At 36.2% G+C, this 18,988-nt stretch overlaps 1 protein-coding gene across 1 annotated transcript in view; it reads left to right on the top strand.

Moving 5' to 3' along the window:
• Positions 1–15,456: 15,456 nt before the first annotated feature.
• Positions 15,457–18,988, top strand: part of LOC144971267 (uncharacterized) — a 27,076-nt gene continuing 23,544 nt past the window's right edge. Inside the window, exon 1 of the mRNA XM_078911874.1 lies at positions 15,457–15,607. Within this exon, the coding sequence (XP_078768000.1) occupies positions 15,570–15,607 (38 nt within the window). The 5' untranslated portion in view covers positions 15,457–15,569. The remainder of the gene's footprint in view (positions 15,608–18,988) is intronic.

Raw genomic sequence — 18,988 nt, 5'->3', positions numbered from 1 at the left:
CTTTGATTTTTACATTCTGAGTGTGTTTGTTCAGAGATAGTTGTCTGTCTAACTGTATGCCCAAATATGTGGGGTTTTCTTCTTTCGCGAGTCGATGGCCTTGGATGGAGAGTGTTATTTCTTTCTTGGAAACAGGATGACTCTTAGTAAATATAGAGTAGACTGTTTTATTGCAATTAACTTTTAATTTCCATTTATCACAGAAGGTGTTTAAGCTTTCTAAATCTTCATTTATTCTATTGGAGGCTATTGGTAGGTGCTTCGTAGTATACCACATAACTAAATCGTTAGCATATAGGGCCTTTTCTGTCTGTAATACTTCTGGTAGATCATTTATAAAAATAAGAAAGAGAGTACAGCTGAGGCAGGATCCTTGTGGGAGACCTTCCTCTAATACTTCTCTGTTTGACAGTCCGTTATTAATTTTTGTTTGGATTGTTCTGTTACTGAGAAATTGTTTAATCCAGAAGTAGAGATTTCCATCAATTCCGTAGTCCATCATTTTTGATAACAACCCTTTCCTCCATACTTTGTCATAGGCTTGTTGGAGATCAACAAAAACCGCGACTGTATGTTTTCCATCTTGAAAGCCATCAATTATTTTTTGACTTAATCTAAACAATTGATCTTCTGTTCTTTGCCCTATCCTAAAGCCTGCCTGATATTTATTTAGTAGGCCACATGTCTCCAGCCACCAGTATAATCGGTTATTTACCATTCTCTCAGCGATCTTTCCAACACATGAGGTGAGAGATATTGGTCGGTAACTTTTCGTTTCGTCGGGTGGTTTATCTTTCTTTAAGATTGGAATTATAATAGCATTTTCCATCCCCTTGGTACTATTCCTGTCTCCCATGTTAGATTTATAAGTTTGAGAAGCATCTGTTTACCTCTCACGCTAAGATGCAAGAGCATTTCATTGTGTATCTTATCTGGTCCAGGGGATTTCCTTAACTTGAGTTTTTTCATAGCTCTGTGAAGTTCTGACATGGTAAAGCCCTCTTTGAACAGTGCTTGTGTGTGTAAATGAGTATATTTCAGCCAAAGTAATTTGTGATTTAAGCGCTTAGAGTCTGGTGTCTCGGAGTTATAGCGCTATATAAGTTTTCAGCATTATTATTATTATTATTATTATTATTATTATTATTATTATTATTATTATATTATTATTATTATTATTATTATTATTATTATTATTATTATTATTATTATTATTATTATAGACTCTACCTTCCAGATGATGCAGAAAAGAAAAAAAAATGGTATGACATTCTTCTAAATACCCAGTATCTTCACCTACTGCAAGAATATCAATGATCCTATGTCCAGAACTCGTGAGTCTTTTTCTACCCGAATTATCAGCCGTCCATTCCTTTGTCGGATGTATGTTTACGTTCACCCAAACCATACATCTTTGGATAATATCAATATCAAAGTTGTCTTTGATACTTTTCCTATCACTTACTTACTTACTTATCCGAACCAGCGACCACCTGAGCTCTAGCCCTTCGGTCTTGTGCCATGACGTAGAAGTTAGATGTCTTTTGTAGTTGTTCCAGGTGACTATAAAGTGTGTTACTGATGCTTGGATTTGGTGGGAGGAATGTACATCTCAGGTCTTCAAGAGGTTGACATTCAAACAAGTGGTGTGTTACTGTTTCATTGGGGTGTTGACATAGGGGGCAGGAAGGGGATGTGTCTTTTGTAATTTTGCTTAAATGGTTGTTGAGCGGTATGTGTTGTGTTCTTAGTTGAAAGATGATGCTTTGCTGGTGTCTTCTGAGCTTATTTAGGCAATCAGTCTTTACAGGAGTGGTCATATGGGAAAACATACATCTACCCGTGGTGCTCATTGCCCAACTGTTCATCCATTCTTCTCTCTTATTTGTTTTGATTATTTGTTTCGCTGTGTCTAAGGATACTGGAAATGATGGTTGTAAAAGAGTTGATCCGAGTCTGGCTAGTCTGTCTGCATTGTCATTTCCTGGTATATTGAATGTCCCGGTATCCACTGGAGAGATAAGTCTACTCTGTGTGTTGTAAGGAATTCATTTAGTTGAGATCTTAAACTATTGAACGTTGAGGAGAGTTTATCTAAATCGAGAGCTTGGAGGACCGATTTGGAGTCTGTGAAGATGACAGTGTTTTGAAGTTTTGAAGGGTTTAGCTGGAAAACAGAAGAGAGGTGTCGCAGTGAGGCTTCTATTGCAACTGCCTCTGCCTCGTAGTTTGAGCAGGAGCTTCCGCAAGAATTGTGGATTTTATCACAGGTTTTATCTGGGTATTTTACTACAAACCCATACCCAGCATTTTTAGTTCCTTTGTGGGCAGATCCATCTGTGTAAACATGTATCCAGTTGTCTGGGTATTCTTGTATTGTCTTCATTGCTAATGTTTGTATATCTGATTTGTTTTTATTTCTTGTTGTTTCTTCTATGAGGTTAGTCTTTATTTTTGGAAGTTTTAGTTCGGCGTATGGAGGTTTTTGACTGATTAAAATAGATTTTTCTCTGTTTTCTGGGAGTCTGTGTCTTTCATTCAAGTTGTTAGCAATGTGTAGCAGGGAGTTTTGTTTTAATCTTGTTCTTGGTTTCCATTTCTCTGCCAGAATTCTGTTTGGATGGTTTTCCTCTTTTCGTTTGTATCTTTCAACCATTTCAAGCACTGCTGATTCTCTGCGAAGTCCAAGTGGTTCCACATTAGTATGTATTTCACATGCTGCTGTGGGTGTCGATCTCAGGGCACCGGAGATAAAGCGAAGGGCTTGGTTTTGTACTCTGTCCAAGGTTTTGTGTGTGTTTTTACTACCTACATTTTGGAGGGCTAAATTGTAGTCCATGACGGAACGCACATAGCCTAAATAGAGTTGTCGAAGCGAGTTTTTGTCTGCTCCCCAATTAGTACTGGCTAGTCGTTTTAGTAACTGGAGTCTCTTTGTGGCTTTGATTTTTACATTCTGAGTGTGTTTGTTCAGAGATAGTTGTCTGTCTAACTGTATGCCCAAATATGTGGGGTTTTCTTCTTTCGCGAGTCGATGGCCTTGGATGGAGAGTGTTATTTCTTTCTTGGAAACAGGATGACTCTTAGTAAATATAGAGTAGACTGTTTTATTGCAATTAACTTTTAATTTCCATTTATCACAGAAGGTGTTTAAGCTTTCTAAATCTTCATTTATTCTATTGGAGGCTATTGGTAGGTGCTTCGTAGTATACCACATAACTAAATCGTTAGCATATAGGGCCTTTTCTGTCTGTAATACTTCTGGTAGATCATTTATAAAAATAAGAAAGAGAGTACAGCTGAGGCAGGATCCTTGTGGGAGACCTTCCTCTAATACTTCTCTGTTTGACAGTCCGTTATTAATTTTTGTTTGGATTGTTCTGTTACTGAGAAATTGTTTAATCCAGAAGTAGAGATTTCCATCAATTCCGTAGTCCATCATTTTTGATAACAACCCTTTCCTCCATACTTTGTCATAGGCTTGTTGGAGATCAACAAAAACCGCGACTGTATGTTTTCCATCTTGAAAGCCATCAATTATTTTTTGACTTAATCTAAACAATTGATCTTCTGTTCTTTGCCCTATCCTAAAGCCTGCCTGATATTTATTTAGTAGGCCACATGTCTCCAGCCACCAGTATAATCGGTTATTTACCATTCTCTCAGCGATCTTTCCAACACATGAGGTGAGAGATATTGGTCGGTAACTTTTCGTTTCGTCGGGTGGTTTATCTTTCTTTAAGATTGGAATTATAATAGCATTTTCCATCCCCTTGGTACTATTCCTGTCTCCCATGTTAGATTTATAAGTTTGAGAAGCATCTGTTTACCTCTCACGCTAAGATGCAAGAGCATTTCATTGTGTATCTTATCTGGTCCAGGGGATTTCCTTAACTTGAGTTTTTTCATAGCTCTGTGAAGTTCTGACATGGTAAAGCCCTCTTTGAACAGTGCTTGTGTGTGTAAATGAGTATATTTCAGCCAAAGTAATTTGTGATTTAAGCGCTTAGAGTCTGGTGTCTCGGAGTTATAGCGCTATATAAGTTTTCAGCATTATTATTATTATTATTATTATTATTATTATTATTATTATTATTATTATTATTATTATTATTATTATTATTATTATTATTATTATTATTATTATAGACTCTACCTTCCAGATGATGCAGAAAAGAAAAAAAAATGGTATGACATTCTTCTAAATACCCAGTATCTTCACCTACTGCAAGAATATCAATGATCCTATGTCCAGAACTCGTGAGTCTTTTTCTACCCGAATTATCAGCCGTCCATTCCTTTGTCGGATGTATGTTTACGTTCACCCAAACCATACATCTTTGGATAATATCAATATCAAAGTTGTCTTTGATACTTTTCCTATCACTTACTTACTTACTTATCCGAACCAGCGACCACCTGAGCTCTAGCCCTTCGGTCTTGTGCCATGACGTAGAAGTTAGATGTCTTTTGTAGTTGTTCCAGGTGACTATAAAGTGTGTTACTGATGCTTGGATTTGGTGGGAGGAATGTACATCTCAGGTCTTCAAGAGGTTGACATTCAAACAAGTGGTGTGTTACTGTTTCATTGGGGTGTTGACATAGGGGGCAGGAAGGGGATGTGTCTTTTGTAATTTTGCTTAAATGGTTGTTGAGCGGTATGTGTTGTGTTCTTAGTTGAAAGATGATGCTTTGCTGGTGTCTTCTGAGCTTATTTAGGCAATCAGTCTTTACAGGAGTGGTCATATGGGAAAACATACATCTACCCGTGGTGCTCATTGCCCAACTGTTCATCCATTCTTCTCTCTTATTTGTTTTGATTATTTGTTTCGCTGTGTCTAAGGATACTGGAAATGATGGTTGTAAAAGAGTTGATCCGAGTCTGGCTAGTCTGTCTGCATTGTCATTTCCTGGTATATTTGAATGTCCCGGTATCCACTGGAGAGATAAGTCTACTCTGTGTGTTGTAAGGAATTCATTTAGTTGAGATCTTAAACTATTGAACGTTGAGGAGAGTTTATCTAAATCGAGAGCTTGGAGGACCGATTTGGAGTCTGTGAAGATGACAGTGTTTTGAAGTTTTGAAGGGTTTAGCTGGAAAACAGAAGAGAGGTGTCGCAGTGAGGCTTCTATTGCAACTGCCTCTGCCTCGTAGTTTGAGCAGGAGCTTCCGCAAGAATTGTGGATTTTATCACAGGTTTTATCTGGGTATTTTACTACAAACCCATACCCAGCATTTTTAGTTCCTTTGTGGGCAGATCCATCTGTGTAAACATGTATCCAGTTGTCTGGGTATTCTTGTATTGTCTTCATTGCTAATGTTTGTATATCTGATTTGTTTTTATTTCTTGTTGTTTCTTCTATGAGGTTAGTCTTTATTTTTGGAAGTTTTAGTTCGGCGTATGGAGGTTTTTGACTGATTAAAATAGATTTTTCTCTGTTTTCTGGGAGTCTGTGTCTTTCATTCAAGTTGTTAGCAATGTGTAGCAGGGAGTTTTGTTTTAATCTTGTTCTTGGTTTCCATTTCTCTGCCAGAATTCTGTTTGGATGGTTTTCCTCTTTTCGTTTGTATCTTTCAACCATTTCAAGCACTGCTGATTCTCTGCGAAGTCCAAGTGGTTCCACATTAGTATGTATTTCACATGCTGCTGTGGGTGTCGATCTCAGGGCACCGGAGATAAAGCGAAGGGCTTGGTTTTGTACTCTGTCCAAGGTTTTGTGTGTGTTTTTACTACCTACATTTTGGAGGGCTAAATTGTAGTCCATGACGGAACGCACATAGCCTAAATAGAGTTGTCGAAGCGAGTTTTTGTCTGCTCCCCAATTAGTACTGGCTAGTCGTTTTAGTAACTGGAGTCTCTTTGTGGCTTTGATTTTTACATTCTGAGTGTGTTTGTTCAGAGATAGTTGTCTGTCTAACTGTATGCCCAAATATGTGGGGTTTTCTTCTTTCGCGAGTCGATGGCCTTGGATGGAGAGTGTTATTTCTTTCTTGGAAACAGGATGACTCTTAGTAAATATAGAGTAGACTGTTTTATTGCAATTAACTTTTAATTTCCATTTATCACAGAAGGTGTTTAAGCTTTCTAAATCTTCATTTATTCTATTGGAGGCTATTGGTAGGTGCTTCGTAGTATACCACATAACTAAATCGTTAGCATATAGGGCCTTTTCTGTCTGTAATACTTCTGGTAGATCATTTATAAAAATAAGAAAGAGAGTACAGCTGAGGCAGGATCCTTGTGGGAGACCTTCCTCTAATACTTCTCTGTTTGACAGTCCGTTATTAATTTTTGTTTGGATTGTTCTGTTACTGAGAAATTGTTTAATCCAGAAGTAGAGATTTCCATCAATTCCGTAGTCCATCATTTTTGATAACAACCCTTTCCTCCATACTTTGTCATAGGCTTGTTGGAGATCAACAAAAACCGCGACTGTATGTTTTCCATCTTGAAAGCCATCAATTATTTTTTGACTTAATCTAAACAATTGATCTTCTGTTCTTTGCCCTATCCTAAAGCCTGCCTGATATTTATTTAGTAGGCCACATGTCTCCAGCCACCAGTATAATCGGTTATTTACCATTCTCTCAGCGATCTTTCCAACACATGAGGTGAGAGATATTGGTCGGTAACTTTTCGTTTCGTCGGGTGGTTTATCTTTCTTTAAGATTGGAATTATAATAGCATTTTCCATCCCCTTGGTACTATTCCTGTCTCCCATGTTAGATTTATAAGTTTGAGAAGCATCTGTTTACCTCTCACGCTAAGATGCAAGAGCATTTCATTGTGTATCTTATCTGGTCCAGGGGATTTCCTTAACTTGAGTTTTTTCATAGCTCTGTGAAGTTCTGACATGGTAAAGCCCTCTTTGAACAGTGCTTGTGTGTGTAAATGAGTATATTTCAGCCAAAGTAATTTGTGATTTAAGCGCTTAGAGTCTGGTGTCTCGGAGTTATAGCGCTATATAAGTTTTCAGCATTATTATTATTATTATTATTATTATTATTATTATTATTATTATTATTATTATTATTATTATTATTATTATTATTATTATTATTATTATTATTATTATTATTATTATTATAGACTCTACCTTCCAGATGATGCAGAAAAGAAAAAAAAATGGTATGACATTCTTCTAAATACCCAGTATCTTCACCTACTGCAAGAATATCAATGATCCTATGTCCAGAACTCGTGAGTCTTTTTCTACCCGAATTATCAGCCGTCCATTCCTTTGTCGGATGTATGTTTACGTTCACCCAAACCATACATCTTTGGATAATATCAATATCAAAGTTGTCTTTGATACTTTTCCTATCACTTACTTACTTACTTATCCGAACCAGCGACCACCTGAGCTCTAGCCCTTCGTTCTTGTGCCATGACGTAGAAGTTAGATGTCTTTTGTAGTTGTTCCAGGTGACTATAAAGTGTGTTACTGATGCTTGGATTTGGTGGGAGGAATGTACATCTCAGGTCTTCAAGAGGTTGACATTCAAACAAGTGGTGTGTTACTGTTTCATTGGGGTGTTGACATAGGGGGCAGGAAGGGGATGTGTCTTTTGTAATTTTGCTTAAATGGTTGTTGAGCGGTATGTGTTGTGTTCTTAGTTGAAAGATGATGCTTTGCTGGTGTCTTCTGAGCTTATTTAGGCAATCAGTCTTTACAGGAGTGGTCATATGGGAAAACATACATCTACCCGTGGTGCTCATTGCCCAACTGTTCATCCATTCTTCTCTCTTATTTGTTTTGATTATTTGTTTCGCTGTGTCTAAGGATACTGGAAATGATGGTTGTAAAAGAGTTGATCCGAGTCTGGCTAGTCTGTCTGCATTGTCATTTCCTGGTATATTTGAATGTCCCGGTATCCACTGGAGAGATAAGTCTACTCTGTGTGTTGTAAGGAATTCATTTAGTTGAGATCTTAAACTATTGAACGTTGAGGAGAGTTTATCTAAATCGAGAGCTTGGAGGACCGATTTGGAGTCTGTGAAGATGACAGTGTTTTGAAGTTTTGAAGGGTTTAGCTGGAAAACAGAAGAGAGGTGTCGCAGTGAGGCTTCTATTGCAACTGCCTCTGCCTCGTAGTTTGAGCAGGAGCTTCCGCAAGAATTGTGGATTTTATCACAGGTTTTATCTGGGTATTTTACTACAAACCCATACCCAGCATTTTTAGTTCCTTTGTGGGCAGATCCATCTGTGTAAACATGTATCCAGTTGTCTGGGTATTCTTGTATTGTCTTCATTGCTAATGTTTGTATATCTGATTTGTTTTTATTTCTTGTTGTTTCTTCTATGAGGTTAGTCTTTATTTTTGGAAGTTTTAGTTCGGCGTATGGAGGTTTTTGACTGATTAAAATAGATTTTTCTCTGTTTTCTGGGAGTCTGTGTCTTTCATTCAAGTTGTTAGCAATGTGTAGCAGGGAGTTTTGTTTTAATCTTGTTCTTGGTTTCCATTTCTCTGCCAGAATTCTGTTTGGATGGTTTTCCTCTTTTCGTTTGTATCTTTCAACCATTTCAAGCACTGCTGATTCTCTGCGAAGTCCAAGTGGTTCCACATTAGTATGTATTTCACATGCTGCTGTGGGTGTCGATCTCAGGGCACCGGAGATAAAGCGAAGGGCTTGGTTTTGTACTCTGTCCAAGGTTTTGTGTGTGTTTTTACTACCTACATTTTGGAGGGCTAAATTGTAGTCCATGACGGAACGCACATAGCCTAAATAGAGTTGTCGAAGCGAGTTTTTGTCTGCTCCCCAATTAGTACTGGCTAGTCGTTTTAGTAACTGGAGTCTCTTTGTGGCTTTGATTTTTACATTCTGAGTGTGTTTGTTCAGAGATAGTTGTCTGTCTAACTGTATGCCCAAATATGTGGGGTTTTCTTCTTTCGCGAGTCGATGGCCTTGGATGGAGAGTGTTATTTCTTTCTTGGAAACAGGATGACTCTTAGTAAATATAGAGTAGACTGTTTTATTGCAATTAACTTTTAATTTCCATTTATCACAGAAGGTGTTTAAGCTTTCTAAATCTTCATTTATTCTATTGGAGGCTATTGGTAGGTGCTTCGTAGTATACACATAACTAAATCGTTAGCATATAGGGCCTTTTCTGTCTGTAATACTTCTGGTAGATCATTTATAAAAATAAGAAAGAGAGTACAGCTGAGGCAGGATCCTTGTGGGAGACCTTCCTCTAATACTTCTCTGTTTGACAGTCCGTTATTAATTTTTGTTTGGATTGTTCTGTTACTGAGAAATTGTTTAATCCAGAAGTAGAGATTTCCATCAATTCCGTAGTCCATCATTTTTGATAACAACCCTTTCCTCCATACTTTGTCATAGGCTTGTTGGAGATCAACAAAAACCGCGACTGTATGTTTTCCATCTTGAAAGCCATCAATTATTTTTTGACTTAATCTAAACAATTGATCTTCTGTTCTTTGCCCTATCCTAAAGCCTGCCTGATATTTATTTAGTAGGCCACATGTCTCCAGCCACCAGTATAATCGGTTATTTACCATTCTCTCAGCGATCTTTCCAACACATGAGGTGAGAGATATTGGTCGGTAACTTTTCGTTTCGTCGGGTGGTTTATCTTTCTTTAAGATTGGAATTATAATAGCATTTTCCATCCCCTTGGTACTATTCCTGTCTCCCATGTTAGATTTATAAGTTTGAGAAGCATCTGTTTACCTCTCACGCTAAGATGCAAGAGCATTTCATTGTGTATCTTATCTGGTCCAGGGGATTTCCTTAACTTGAGTTTTTTCATAGCTCTGTGAAGTTCTGACATGGTAAAGCCCTCTTTGAACAGTGCTTGTGTGTGTAAATGAGTATATTTCAGCCAAAGTAATTTGTAATTTAAGCGCTTAGAGTCTGGTGTCTCGGAGTTATAGCGCTATATAAGTTTTCAGCATTATTATTATTATTATTATTATTATTATTATTATTATTATTATTATTATTATTATTATTATTATTATTATTATTATTATTATTATTATTATTATCATCATTATTATTATTATTATTATTATTATTATTATTATTATTATTATTATTATTATTATTATTATTATTATAGACTCTACCTTCCAGATGATGCAGAAAAGAAAAAAAAATGGTATGACATTCTTCTAAATACCCAGTATCTTCACCTACTGCAAGAATATCAATGATCCTATGTCCAGAACTCGTGAGTCTTTTTCTACCCGAATTATCAGCCGTCCATTCCTTTGTCGGATGTATGTTTACGTTCACCCAAACCATACATCTTTGGATAATATCAATATCAAAGTTGTCTTTGATACTTTTCCTATCACAATGGTGATCTATCCGTCGTATTTCGATAATCATCTTCTCTGGGTTGATTGTGAAATTCAAGTCCCATAACCGTCCTCTTTAATGGCTTATCAATAGATACAAGTAGATTTCTTCTCGCAGCTTTCGAGAGTGTCGCATCGTATCGTATGGTTTAAAAGCGCATATGTTTTAAAGCCTTTAAATGCTCTGTGAAACGTTCGTGCATAAATACAATCTTTCAAAGTTATATAAACGGCATGCATTGTTAATATGAAAATATTGAGAATAATATTATAATCAATATTTCAAATTATTTAAAACGAGATTTCATATTGATAATTATGACAGGATGTAGATAATAAGCAATAAATCATAAATTCAAAATTTAAGGCAAACCACATATGTTGTAAGTTTATAGCAGTTAAAGCGAATTGTTTTTATTCATAATCACTAGCCAGAACTACGTGTCAGCGCGAGGTTTTTTTTGGAAAAACGATTAATTCATCTCATACTTTGTGGTGGTTAACTTGCTTACATTTTTTAGCAATGACTATGAAAATTTATTTTTTCTCTTTTTGAGGAAAATTTTTGTCTAAAATCCAAGCCCTATCTCCACTGAGTAAAAATGTTTTTGAATTTTGAAAATCCATTCATAAATAAACAAGTTATACAGTTTTAAAGGTGTCATTTATTTGGATGACCCGCAAAGAGGAAAAAAACGCGAAAATATGGGACGCTTTTTTGGCATTTTTTTTTCGACCTTTCGTTGTATCTTGCGTAATACGTGGATTAAAAGATTGAAACTTGAAGAGCAAATTAGGATGGTGTTTTGTAAAATACGGGAAAAGTACTCGTCATATTCATATGAAATTTTACAACCAACAAGAAGAAATGTTCATGTATTACCTTGTCAGCGACAAAACCTCCACGCCCGGTAGTTTTAGAAATATTTTACTCCAAAGAGTAAAAATCTATTTTTAACGGTCTTCTGGTAATTGCACGAGTTTTGTCGCTTGACATAATCTAAAATGACCTTTTTTCTAACTGTGTGCCAACATTCAGTCATATTCATCGATAAACAGCGTCGTAATTAATATTTTAAAATAGCATATACGAAACGGCTTCGTCCCATATTTTGACGCGAATTCGGGCACTTCGTGAGCGAAAAAGAGGCCCAAAGATTTGTGCGGGATGGTCATTGCTACATTTTTATCGGTGTAAAATCTCGAATTTTACGACAGCGGTTTTAAAAGATTTTTATTGGTCTGAAAGAAGAAAACTTTTTTGATATGGCATCAACACGGTAAAAAAATATATTTTCAGTTAATAAAAATTGATTCAAAGGTTGACATAATTGTTTACAATTTTTAATAGAGGGACAGCTGAGAAAAAACAGAAAAACACGCGCCACTAATAAAAAATCTGACTAATAAAATAATAATAATAATGGTATAGATTTATAGTGCGCCAAACATCCCTTCATCAGGAGGGCCCTGGGCGCATAACATAGATTAACTTAATCATTAAGCCCTAACACAGTACACGAACAACGCTAATTATACACATAATCAAAAGAAAGCCTGTTGGAATAAGAATGTCTTCAATCGACGCTTGAATTCCTCTAGTGAAGACGAAGAACGTATCTCTAGTGGTAGTAAATTCCACAACCTTGGACCAGAATGCTGAAAGGCGCGTTCACCAGCCTTCACTCGACAGCGGGGTGTTTTCAATTTGAGGTTGTTCGTTGATCGAAGCGATCGCTGTGGGTTATACCGTTCAACGAGGTTTGAGTGATATGCTGGTGACGAGCCCTCCAGGCATTTGAAAACGATAGTTGAAGATTTATATTTAATCCGCTGGTCCACTGGCAGCCAATGCAGCTGCTGTAGTAATTCGGGAGCTGCAGTTTTCCTGTCTTTCTGCAGTACAACGCTAGCTGCCATGTTCTGTATTTTCTGGAGTTTGTTTATTTTGTCCTTTGTGAGACCAACAAACAGTGCATTGCAGTAGTTCATTTTCGGGAATATCAAAGATGTTACCAATTTGTTGCAAGTTTCCCTATTAATAAATGGTCTGATTGTTCTGATATTTCTTAGAATGCAGATAGCACTTGTTCTCACATTGTTAATATGTTTGTTCATAGACAGATCACTCTCTAAGGTGATGCCGAGATTTTTTGCTGATGTTGTGAGTTGTATTTTGTCATTATCGTTGATTGTCAGTGCCAGTGTAAATGGATCTGTCTTATTATTGGAACTAGCAATGAATAAGGCTTCAGTCTTGTCGCCATTTAATTTTAATCTATTTGCAGACATCCATCTCATCACATGGTTGATGCATTGTTCGTAAACAGTTATCGTTGAAACTATATCGGATTGCAAACACCTGCTATATATCTGGGTATCGTCGGCGTACATATGGTAAGCGAGAGACTGTTGCTCTAATATTCTCACAACAGGGGAAGTGTAAAGTACAAAAAGGACTGGACCTAAAACGGATCCTTGAGGTACACCAAAATGAAGGTCACGCTCTGACGAAGTTACTTCCCCAATTAAAACTGATTGAGTTCTTTGAGTAAGATATGATGCAAACCAGTTTAGAGCAGTGCCTGATATGCCGAAAGTAACTTGTAGCCTTCGAAGTCGTATGGCATGGTCGATGGTGTCAAAGGCCGCCGAAAGATCGAGAAGACTAAGGAGGGTGGTTTTTCCTTGATCAATAATTTGCAGCAAGTCATTTGTGATATGATTTTGCCGATAGGCCGATTGAAAGCACTCATCGAGGTTATTATGTTTCACGTGACAAGAAAGTTGTTTTAGTACAATCTTTTCTAGAATTTTGGAAATGAATGGTAGATTTGATACAGGCCTAAAGTTTTTAAAATTATCACTGTCAAGTCCCGCTTTCTTCAACAATGGCTTCACCAATTCTTTCTTGAAGCTTTCTGGAACCACTCCCACCCGTAATGATTGATTAATCAATTCAGTGATGTAAGGTGCAAGTTCATCAATACACTCCTTCAAAAGGGATGTTGGTAAAGGGTCGAGCCTACATGATTTGCTAGGACTAGAGAGAATCGTTTTCTTTGTGTCATTTATTGAAATTTCTTTGAAAGATGTTAAGGGTTCACCATAAAAAGAGGTATATTCTGCTTCTGACTAGATATAATCAATCAATCGAAGAATTGATTGATAAACAAATTGATATTTGAAAATCAAATCGATAAGTACTGCAGATGTAGTTTGGACCCACAAATGGCTTGCTGCCAAAACCCTATCAGAAAAAGTAGAAATAGTTATAACTGGAATAGATATGTCTGCCGCCTTCGATACTATCAATCACCAATCCTTGTTAAATATTTTGAAAGGAATAGTTAGCAATGACTATCCCGCACAAATCTTTGGGCCTCTTTTTCGCTCACGAAGTGCCCGAATTCGCGTCAAAATATGGGACGAAGCCGTTTCGTATATGCTATTTTAAAATATTAATTACGACGCTGTTTATCGATGAATATGACTGAAAGTTGGCACACAGTTAGAAAAAAGGTCATTTTAGATTATGTTAAGCGACAAAACTCGTGCGATTACCAGAAGACCGTTAAAAATAGATTTTTACTCTTTGGAGTAAAATATTTCTAAAACTACCGGGCGTGGAGGTTTTGTCGCTGACAAGGTAATACATGAACATTTCTTCTTTTTGGTTGTAAAATTTCATATGAATATGACGAGTACTTTTCCCGTATTTTACAAAACACCATCCTAATTTGCTCTTCAAGTTTCAATCTTTTAATCCATTTATTACGCAAGATACAACCAAAGGTCGAAAAAAAATGCCGAAAAAGCGTCCCATATTTTCGCGTTTTTTTCCTCTTTGCGGGTCATCCAAATAAATGACACCTTTGAAACTGCATAACTTGTTTATTTATGAATGGATTTTCAAAATTCAAAAACATTTTTACTCAGTGGAGATAGGGCTTTGATTTTAGACATAAATTTTCCTCAAAAAGAGAAAAAAAACATTTTTCATAGTCATTGCTATATTGAATAGTTATGGAAGATGAAGTTAGATTAAATTAATCAGATTCCTTATAAGTGAAACCTGGATAAACACCAAAATAATCGGTGCCTCAGATAATAAATCATTCCTTGGCAACATCGGTACACCACAAGGAGACAGCCTAAGCCCTGTTTTATTTATCATTTACCTAGAAAATTATTTAAAAGATGTGCGTAAATCTGTACCTTCGGCCCAATCACGTTTTGAAAACGAACTCCCCATGGAAATTGTATATGCAGACGACATCGATTTTATTGGCCTGAAACAAGTCAATGTAAATGACATCCAAAGAGCCTTACAAAATCACCAACTGTACGTAAATAGTGACAAAACAGATGTAACATTATTGTCAAGGAAGAAAGATGGATGGAGAGCCACGAAAAAAGTAGGATCATTAATAGGAGATAAGGAAGATGTAGAGAGAAGAACAAGTTTATCGACGGCTGCATTGAATAAATTACTATATATATGGAGTAGAAAAGATAAATAAAATTAAATACTAAAATCAAATTATACATAACCCTTGTAAAATCCGTACTTATGAACATGGGCACTGACTGGAGCCGAAGAGCAAAGATTAGACAGATTCCATAGAAAACAACCGAGAAGAGTCCTGAATATACGACACCCCACAAAAATAAGCAATAAAATACTGTATGAAAAATGTAATGAAAGACCCTTATCCAAGCAATTCCTGGAGGCAAGATGGCGGCTTCTTGGGCATATACTCAGAAGAGATGAAAATATACCAGCTAATAAAGCCATGAATACGTTTTTCATCTCATCTGGACACAATAACTATCAAGGTAGACCACCCACGTCAATTTTTACTGTCCTCAATCGAGACCTAAAACGCCTACAAAATAACAAATAATTAAAATCAAAGGAAGACCTTATGAACTTAGCATCCATAGCAAAAGACCGTGAACTGTGGAAGGAAATGACACAGATGATTAGAGAGGCAGCCGAGGCGTCCCGGTCGGATGATTAGGAACCAAAAGGCCTTAAATCAGTAAGTCAAATCGATAAAAAATAAACTTTGAAATTCCCATTGCTATTTTTAAAAAACGGAACCCACGTGACGCAAGGGCTCGGGTGAAAATTATTGGGACCTGCATCACTCCTTTGTCATTTCAGGACTAAGCGGGTTCGGATTATAATAAGATCTGCTTCAGATCTACACGTCGGACTATAACTTTAATAATAATGATTTTACTGTTCCGACAATCTACTTTGGTAATAGTGTAAGTAGTTAAATCTCAAATCAATTTTCTTTTTGGGTAAGTAGTTAAATCTCAAATCAATTTTCTTTTTGGGTAAGTAGTTAAATCTCAAATCAATTTTCTTTTTGGGTAAGTAGTTAAATTTCAAATCAATTTTCTTTTTGGGTAAGTAGTTAAATCTCAAATCAATTTTCTTTTTGGGTAAGTAGTTAAATCTCAAATCAATTTTCTTTTTGGGTAAGTAGTTAAATCTCAAATCAATTTTCTTTTTGGGTAAGTAGTTAAATCTCAAATCAATTTTCTTTTTGGAGACACTTTGTCAATCAATGGTAAACACGGAGCATAATATTAGCTTTACTTTTAAATCTGTTATCATAACGCACTTACGATACTTCCGTTATCTACTGTTTCGTTTTTTATTTCGCAATGTATATAGTGAAAGTAGTAGTAATAGTAGTTGTAGTAGTAGTAGTAGTAGTAGTAGTAGTAGTAGTAGTAGTAGTAGTAGTAGTAGTAGTAGTAGTAGTAATAATAATAATAAGAATGTTATAAATAAAATAATTATAATAATAACATTCCCTTTATTTATCCCATAGGGGAAATTTGTCTTTAGCGTCTATTCCAAGGGAAAATTAGAATAACTGCAGCGCCGCAAATTGAGCTAACTAGAGATAACTTGCTCAAGGCCACACAGCGCAGCTTCGGGTACGATGCAAAGATCGTACCTCTGAGCCACGCTACCCCCTGTAATAATAATGATGATGATAATAATAATAATAATAATAATAATAATAATAATAATAATAATAATAATAATAATAATAAATAATAATAAATAATCAACATCATCAACGCATGACTGAATCCAAAACACATTCCTGTAACATTGATCAGTTGCCGATGAATGCTGCTTCTTCTTATACTTCGTGTTCTTGTCGATTATATATTATATATAATATATATATATATATATATATATATATATATATATATATATATATATATAACCGACACACATAGCAATAAATTTCTTACTCTTAAGAATGACAAACAGCGTAAAGTGAAGCTGATAACTTAATCTTTCTCTGAATATCTCGTATCAAAGTAGATAGTAAAGAAGCATGTTTATACACAATCGAACGTTCATTTGATCTAATTATAATGAGATCGAAAAATATATGATCAATTTCTCGACCTGTGTTCAGGTTTCAATGTGTTGGGAGAGAAGGGGTGGGTTTGAACAAGTGTGTCGTTAAAATTAACTTTCAGTTCTATGAATAAAATCCTGTTGTCAATGTATATAGGTACGTCTGTGTTTACACATGTTGATAAATAGCGTTTCTTCTTCTTCTTCTTCTTCTTCTTCTTCTTCTCTTCTTCTTCTTCTTCTTCTTCTTCTTCTTCTTCTTCTTCTTCTTCTTCTTCTTATATCTCCACCTCTGCCTTTTCCTCCTCCTCCTCCTCTTTCTCCTCCTCCTCCGTCTTCTTCTTCTTCTTCTTCTTCTTCTTCTTCTTCTTCTTCTTCTTCTTCTTCTTCTTCTTCTTCTTCTTCTTCTCCTCGTCCTCCTCCTCCTCCTCCTCCTCCTCCTCCTCCTCCTCCTCCTCCTCTTCTTCTTCTTCTTCTTCTTCTTCTTCTTCTTCTTCTTCTTTCTTCTTCTTCTTCTTCTTCTTCTTCTTCTTCTTCTTCTTCTTCTTCTTCTTCTTCTTCTTCTTCTTCTTCTTCTTCTTCTTCTTCTTCTTCTTCTTCTTCTTCTTCTTCTTCTTCTTCTTCTTCTTCTTCTTCTTCTTCTTCTTCTTCATTTTCTTCTACTCCTCCTTATAATCCCCCTCTTCCTCCTCTTCGTGCTCCTCCTCCTTTTTTTCTTCCTGTTCTTCTTCTATCTTCTTCTTCTTCTTCTTCTTCTTCTTCTTCTTCTTCTTGTTCTTCTTCTTCTTCTTCTTCTTCTTCTTCTTCTTCTTATTCTTCTTCTTCTTCTTCTTCTCCTTCTTCTTCTTCATTTTCTTCTACTCCTCCTTATAATCCCACTCTTCCTCCTCTTCCTGCTCCTCCTCCTCCTTTTTTTCTTCCTCTTCTTCTTCTTCTTCTTCTTCTGCTTCTTTTTCTTCTTCTTCTTCTTCTTCTTCTTCTTCTTCTTCTTCTTCTTCTTCTTCTTCTTCTTCTTCTTCCATCTCCACCTCTTCCTCTTCCTCCTCCTCCTCCTCCTCCTCCTCCTCCTCCTCCTCCTCCTCCTCCTCCTCCTCCTCCTCCTCCTCCTTCGTCTTCTTCTTCTTCTTCTTCTTCTTCTTCTTCTTCTTCTTCTTCTTCTTCTTCTTCTTCTTCTTCTTCTTCTTCTTCTTCTTCTTCTTCTTCTTCTTCTTCTATCTCCACCTCTGCCTTTTCCTCCTCCTCCACCTCTTTCTCCTCCTCCTCCGTCTTCTCCTTCTTCGTCTTGTTGTTGTTGTTGTTGTTGTTGTTCTTCTTCTTCTTCTTCTTCTTCTTCTTCTTCTTCTTCTTCTTCTTCTTCTTCTTCTTCTTCTTCTCTTTCTTCTTTTCTTCTTCTTCTTCTTCTTCTCTTCTCATTCTCTTCTTCTTCTTTCTTTCTTCTTCTCTTTCTTCTTCTTCTTCTTCTCTCTCTTTCCCCTCTTCTTCCTCTTCTTCTTTCTTCTTCTTCTTCTTCTCTTTCTTCTCTTTTCCTTCCTCTTCTCCTTCTTTTTCCTCTTTCTCTTTTCTTCTTCTTCTTTCTTTCTTCTCTTTCTTCCTCTCTTCTTCTTTTCTCTCTTCTTCTCTTCTTCTCTCCTCTCTCTCCTCCTCTTTCTCCTTCTTCTTCTTTTTCTCTTCTTTCTTTTTTCTTCTTCTCTTTCTCTTCTCTCTCTTCTTTTCCTTCTTCTTCTCTCCTTCCTCTCTCTCCTTTCTTCTACTTCTTTTCTCTTTTCTTCTTCTCTCTTCTCTTCCTTTTCTTCTTCTTCTTCTTTTCTTCTCTTTTTCTTCTCTCTCTTCTTTTCTTTCTTCTTTTCTTCTTCTCTTCTTCTTCTCCTTCTTTCTTCTTTCTTCTTCTTCTTCTTCTTCTTCTTCTCTTCTTCTTCTTCCCTTTCTCTCTTCTCTCTTTCTCTCTTTCTTTCTCTTCTTCTTCTTCTTTCTTCTTCTCTTCTTCTCTTTCTTTCTTTTCTTCTTCTTCTTTTCTCTTTTCTTCTTCTTCTTTTCTCTTCTTCTTTCTTCTCTTCTCTTCTTTCTCTCTTTCTTCTTCTTTCTCTTCTTCTTCTTCTTCTTCTCTTCTTCCTTCTTCTTCTCTTCTTCTTTTCTTTCCTTCTTCTCTTCTTCTCTCTTTCTTTCTTCTTCTTCTTCTCTTCTTCTTCTTCTTTTCTTCTCCTTCTTTCTTCTCTTTCTTCTTCTTCTTCTCTTCTTTCTTTCTTCTTCTCTTTTTT

The sequence above is a fragment of the Berghia stephanieae genome, chromosome 4, assembly GCF_034508935.2.
Source record: "Berghia stephanieae isolate SIO BIC M18660-M18661 chromosome 4, UCSD_Bste_1.3, whole genome shotgun sequence".
NCBI lineage: Eukaryota > Metazoa > Mollusca > Gastropoda > Nudibranchia > Aeolidiidae > Berghia > Berghia stephanieae.
This window is presented reverse-complemented; position numbering and strand designations above follow the sequence as displayed.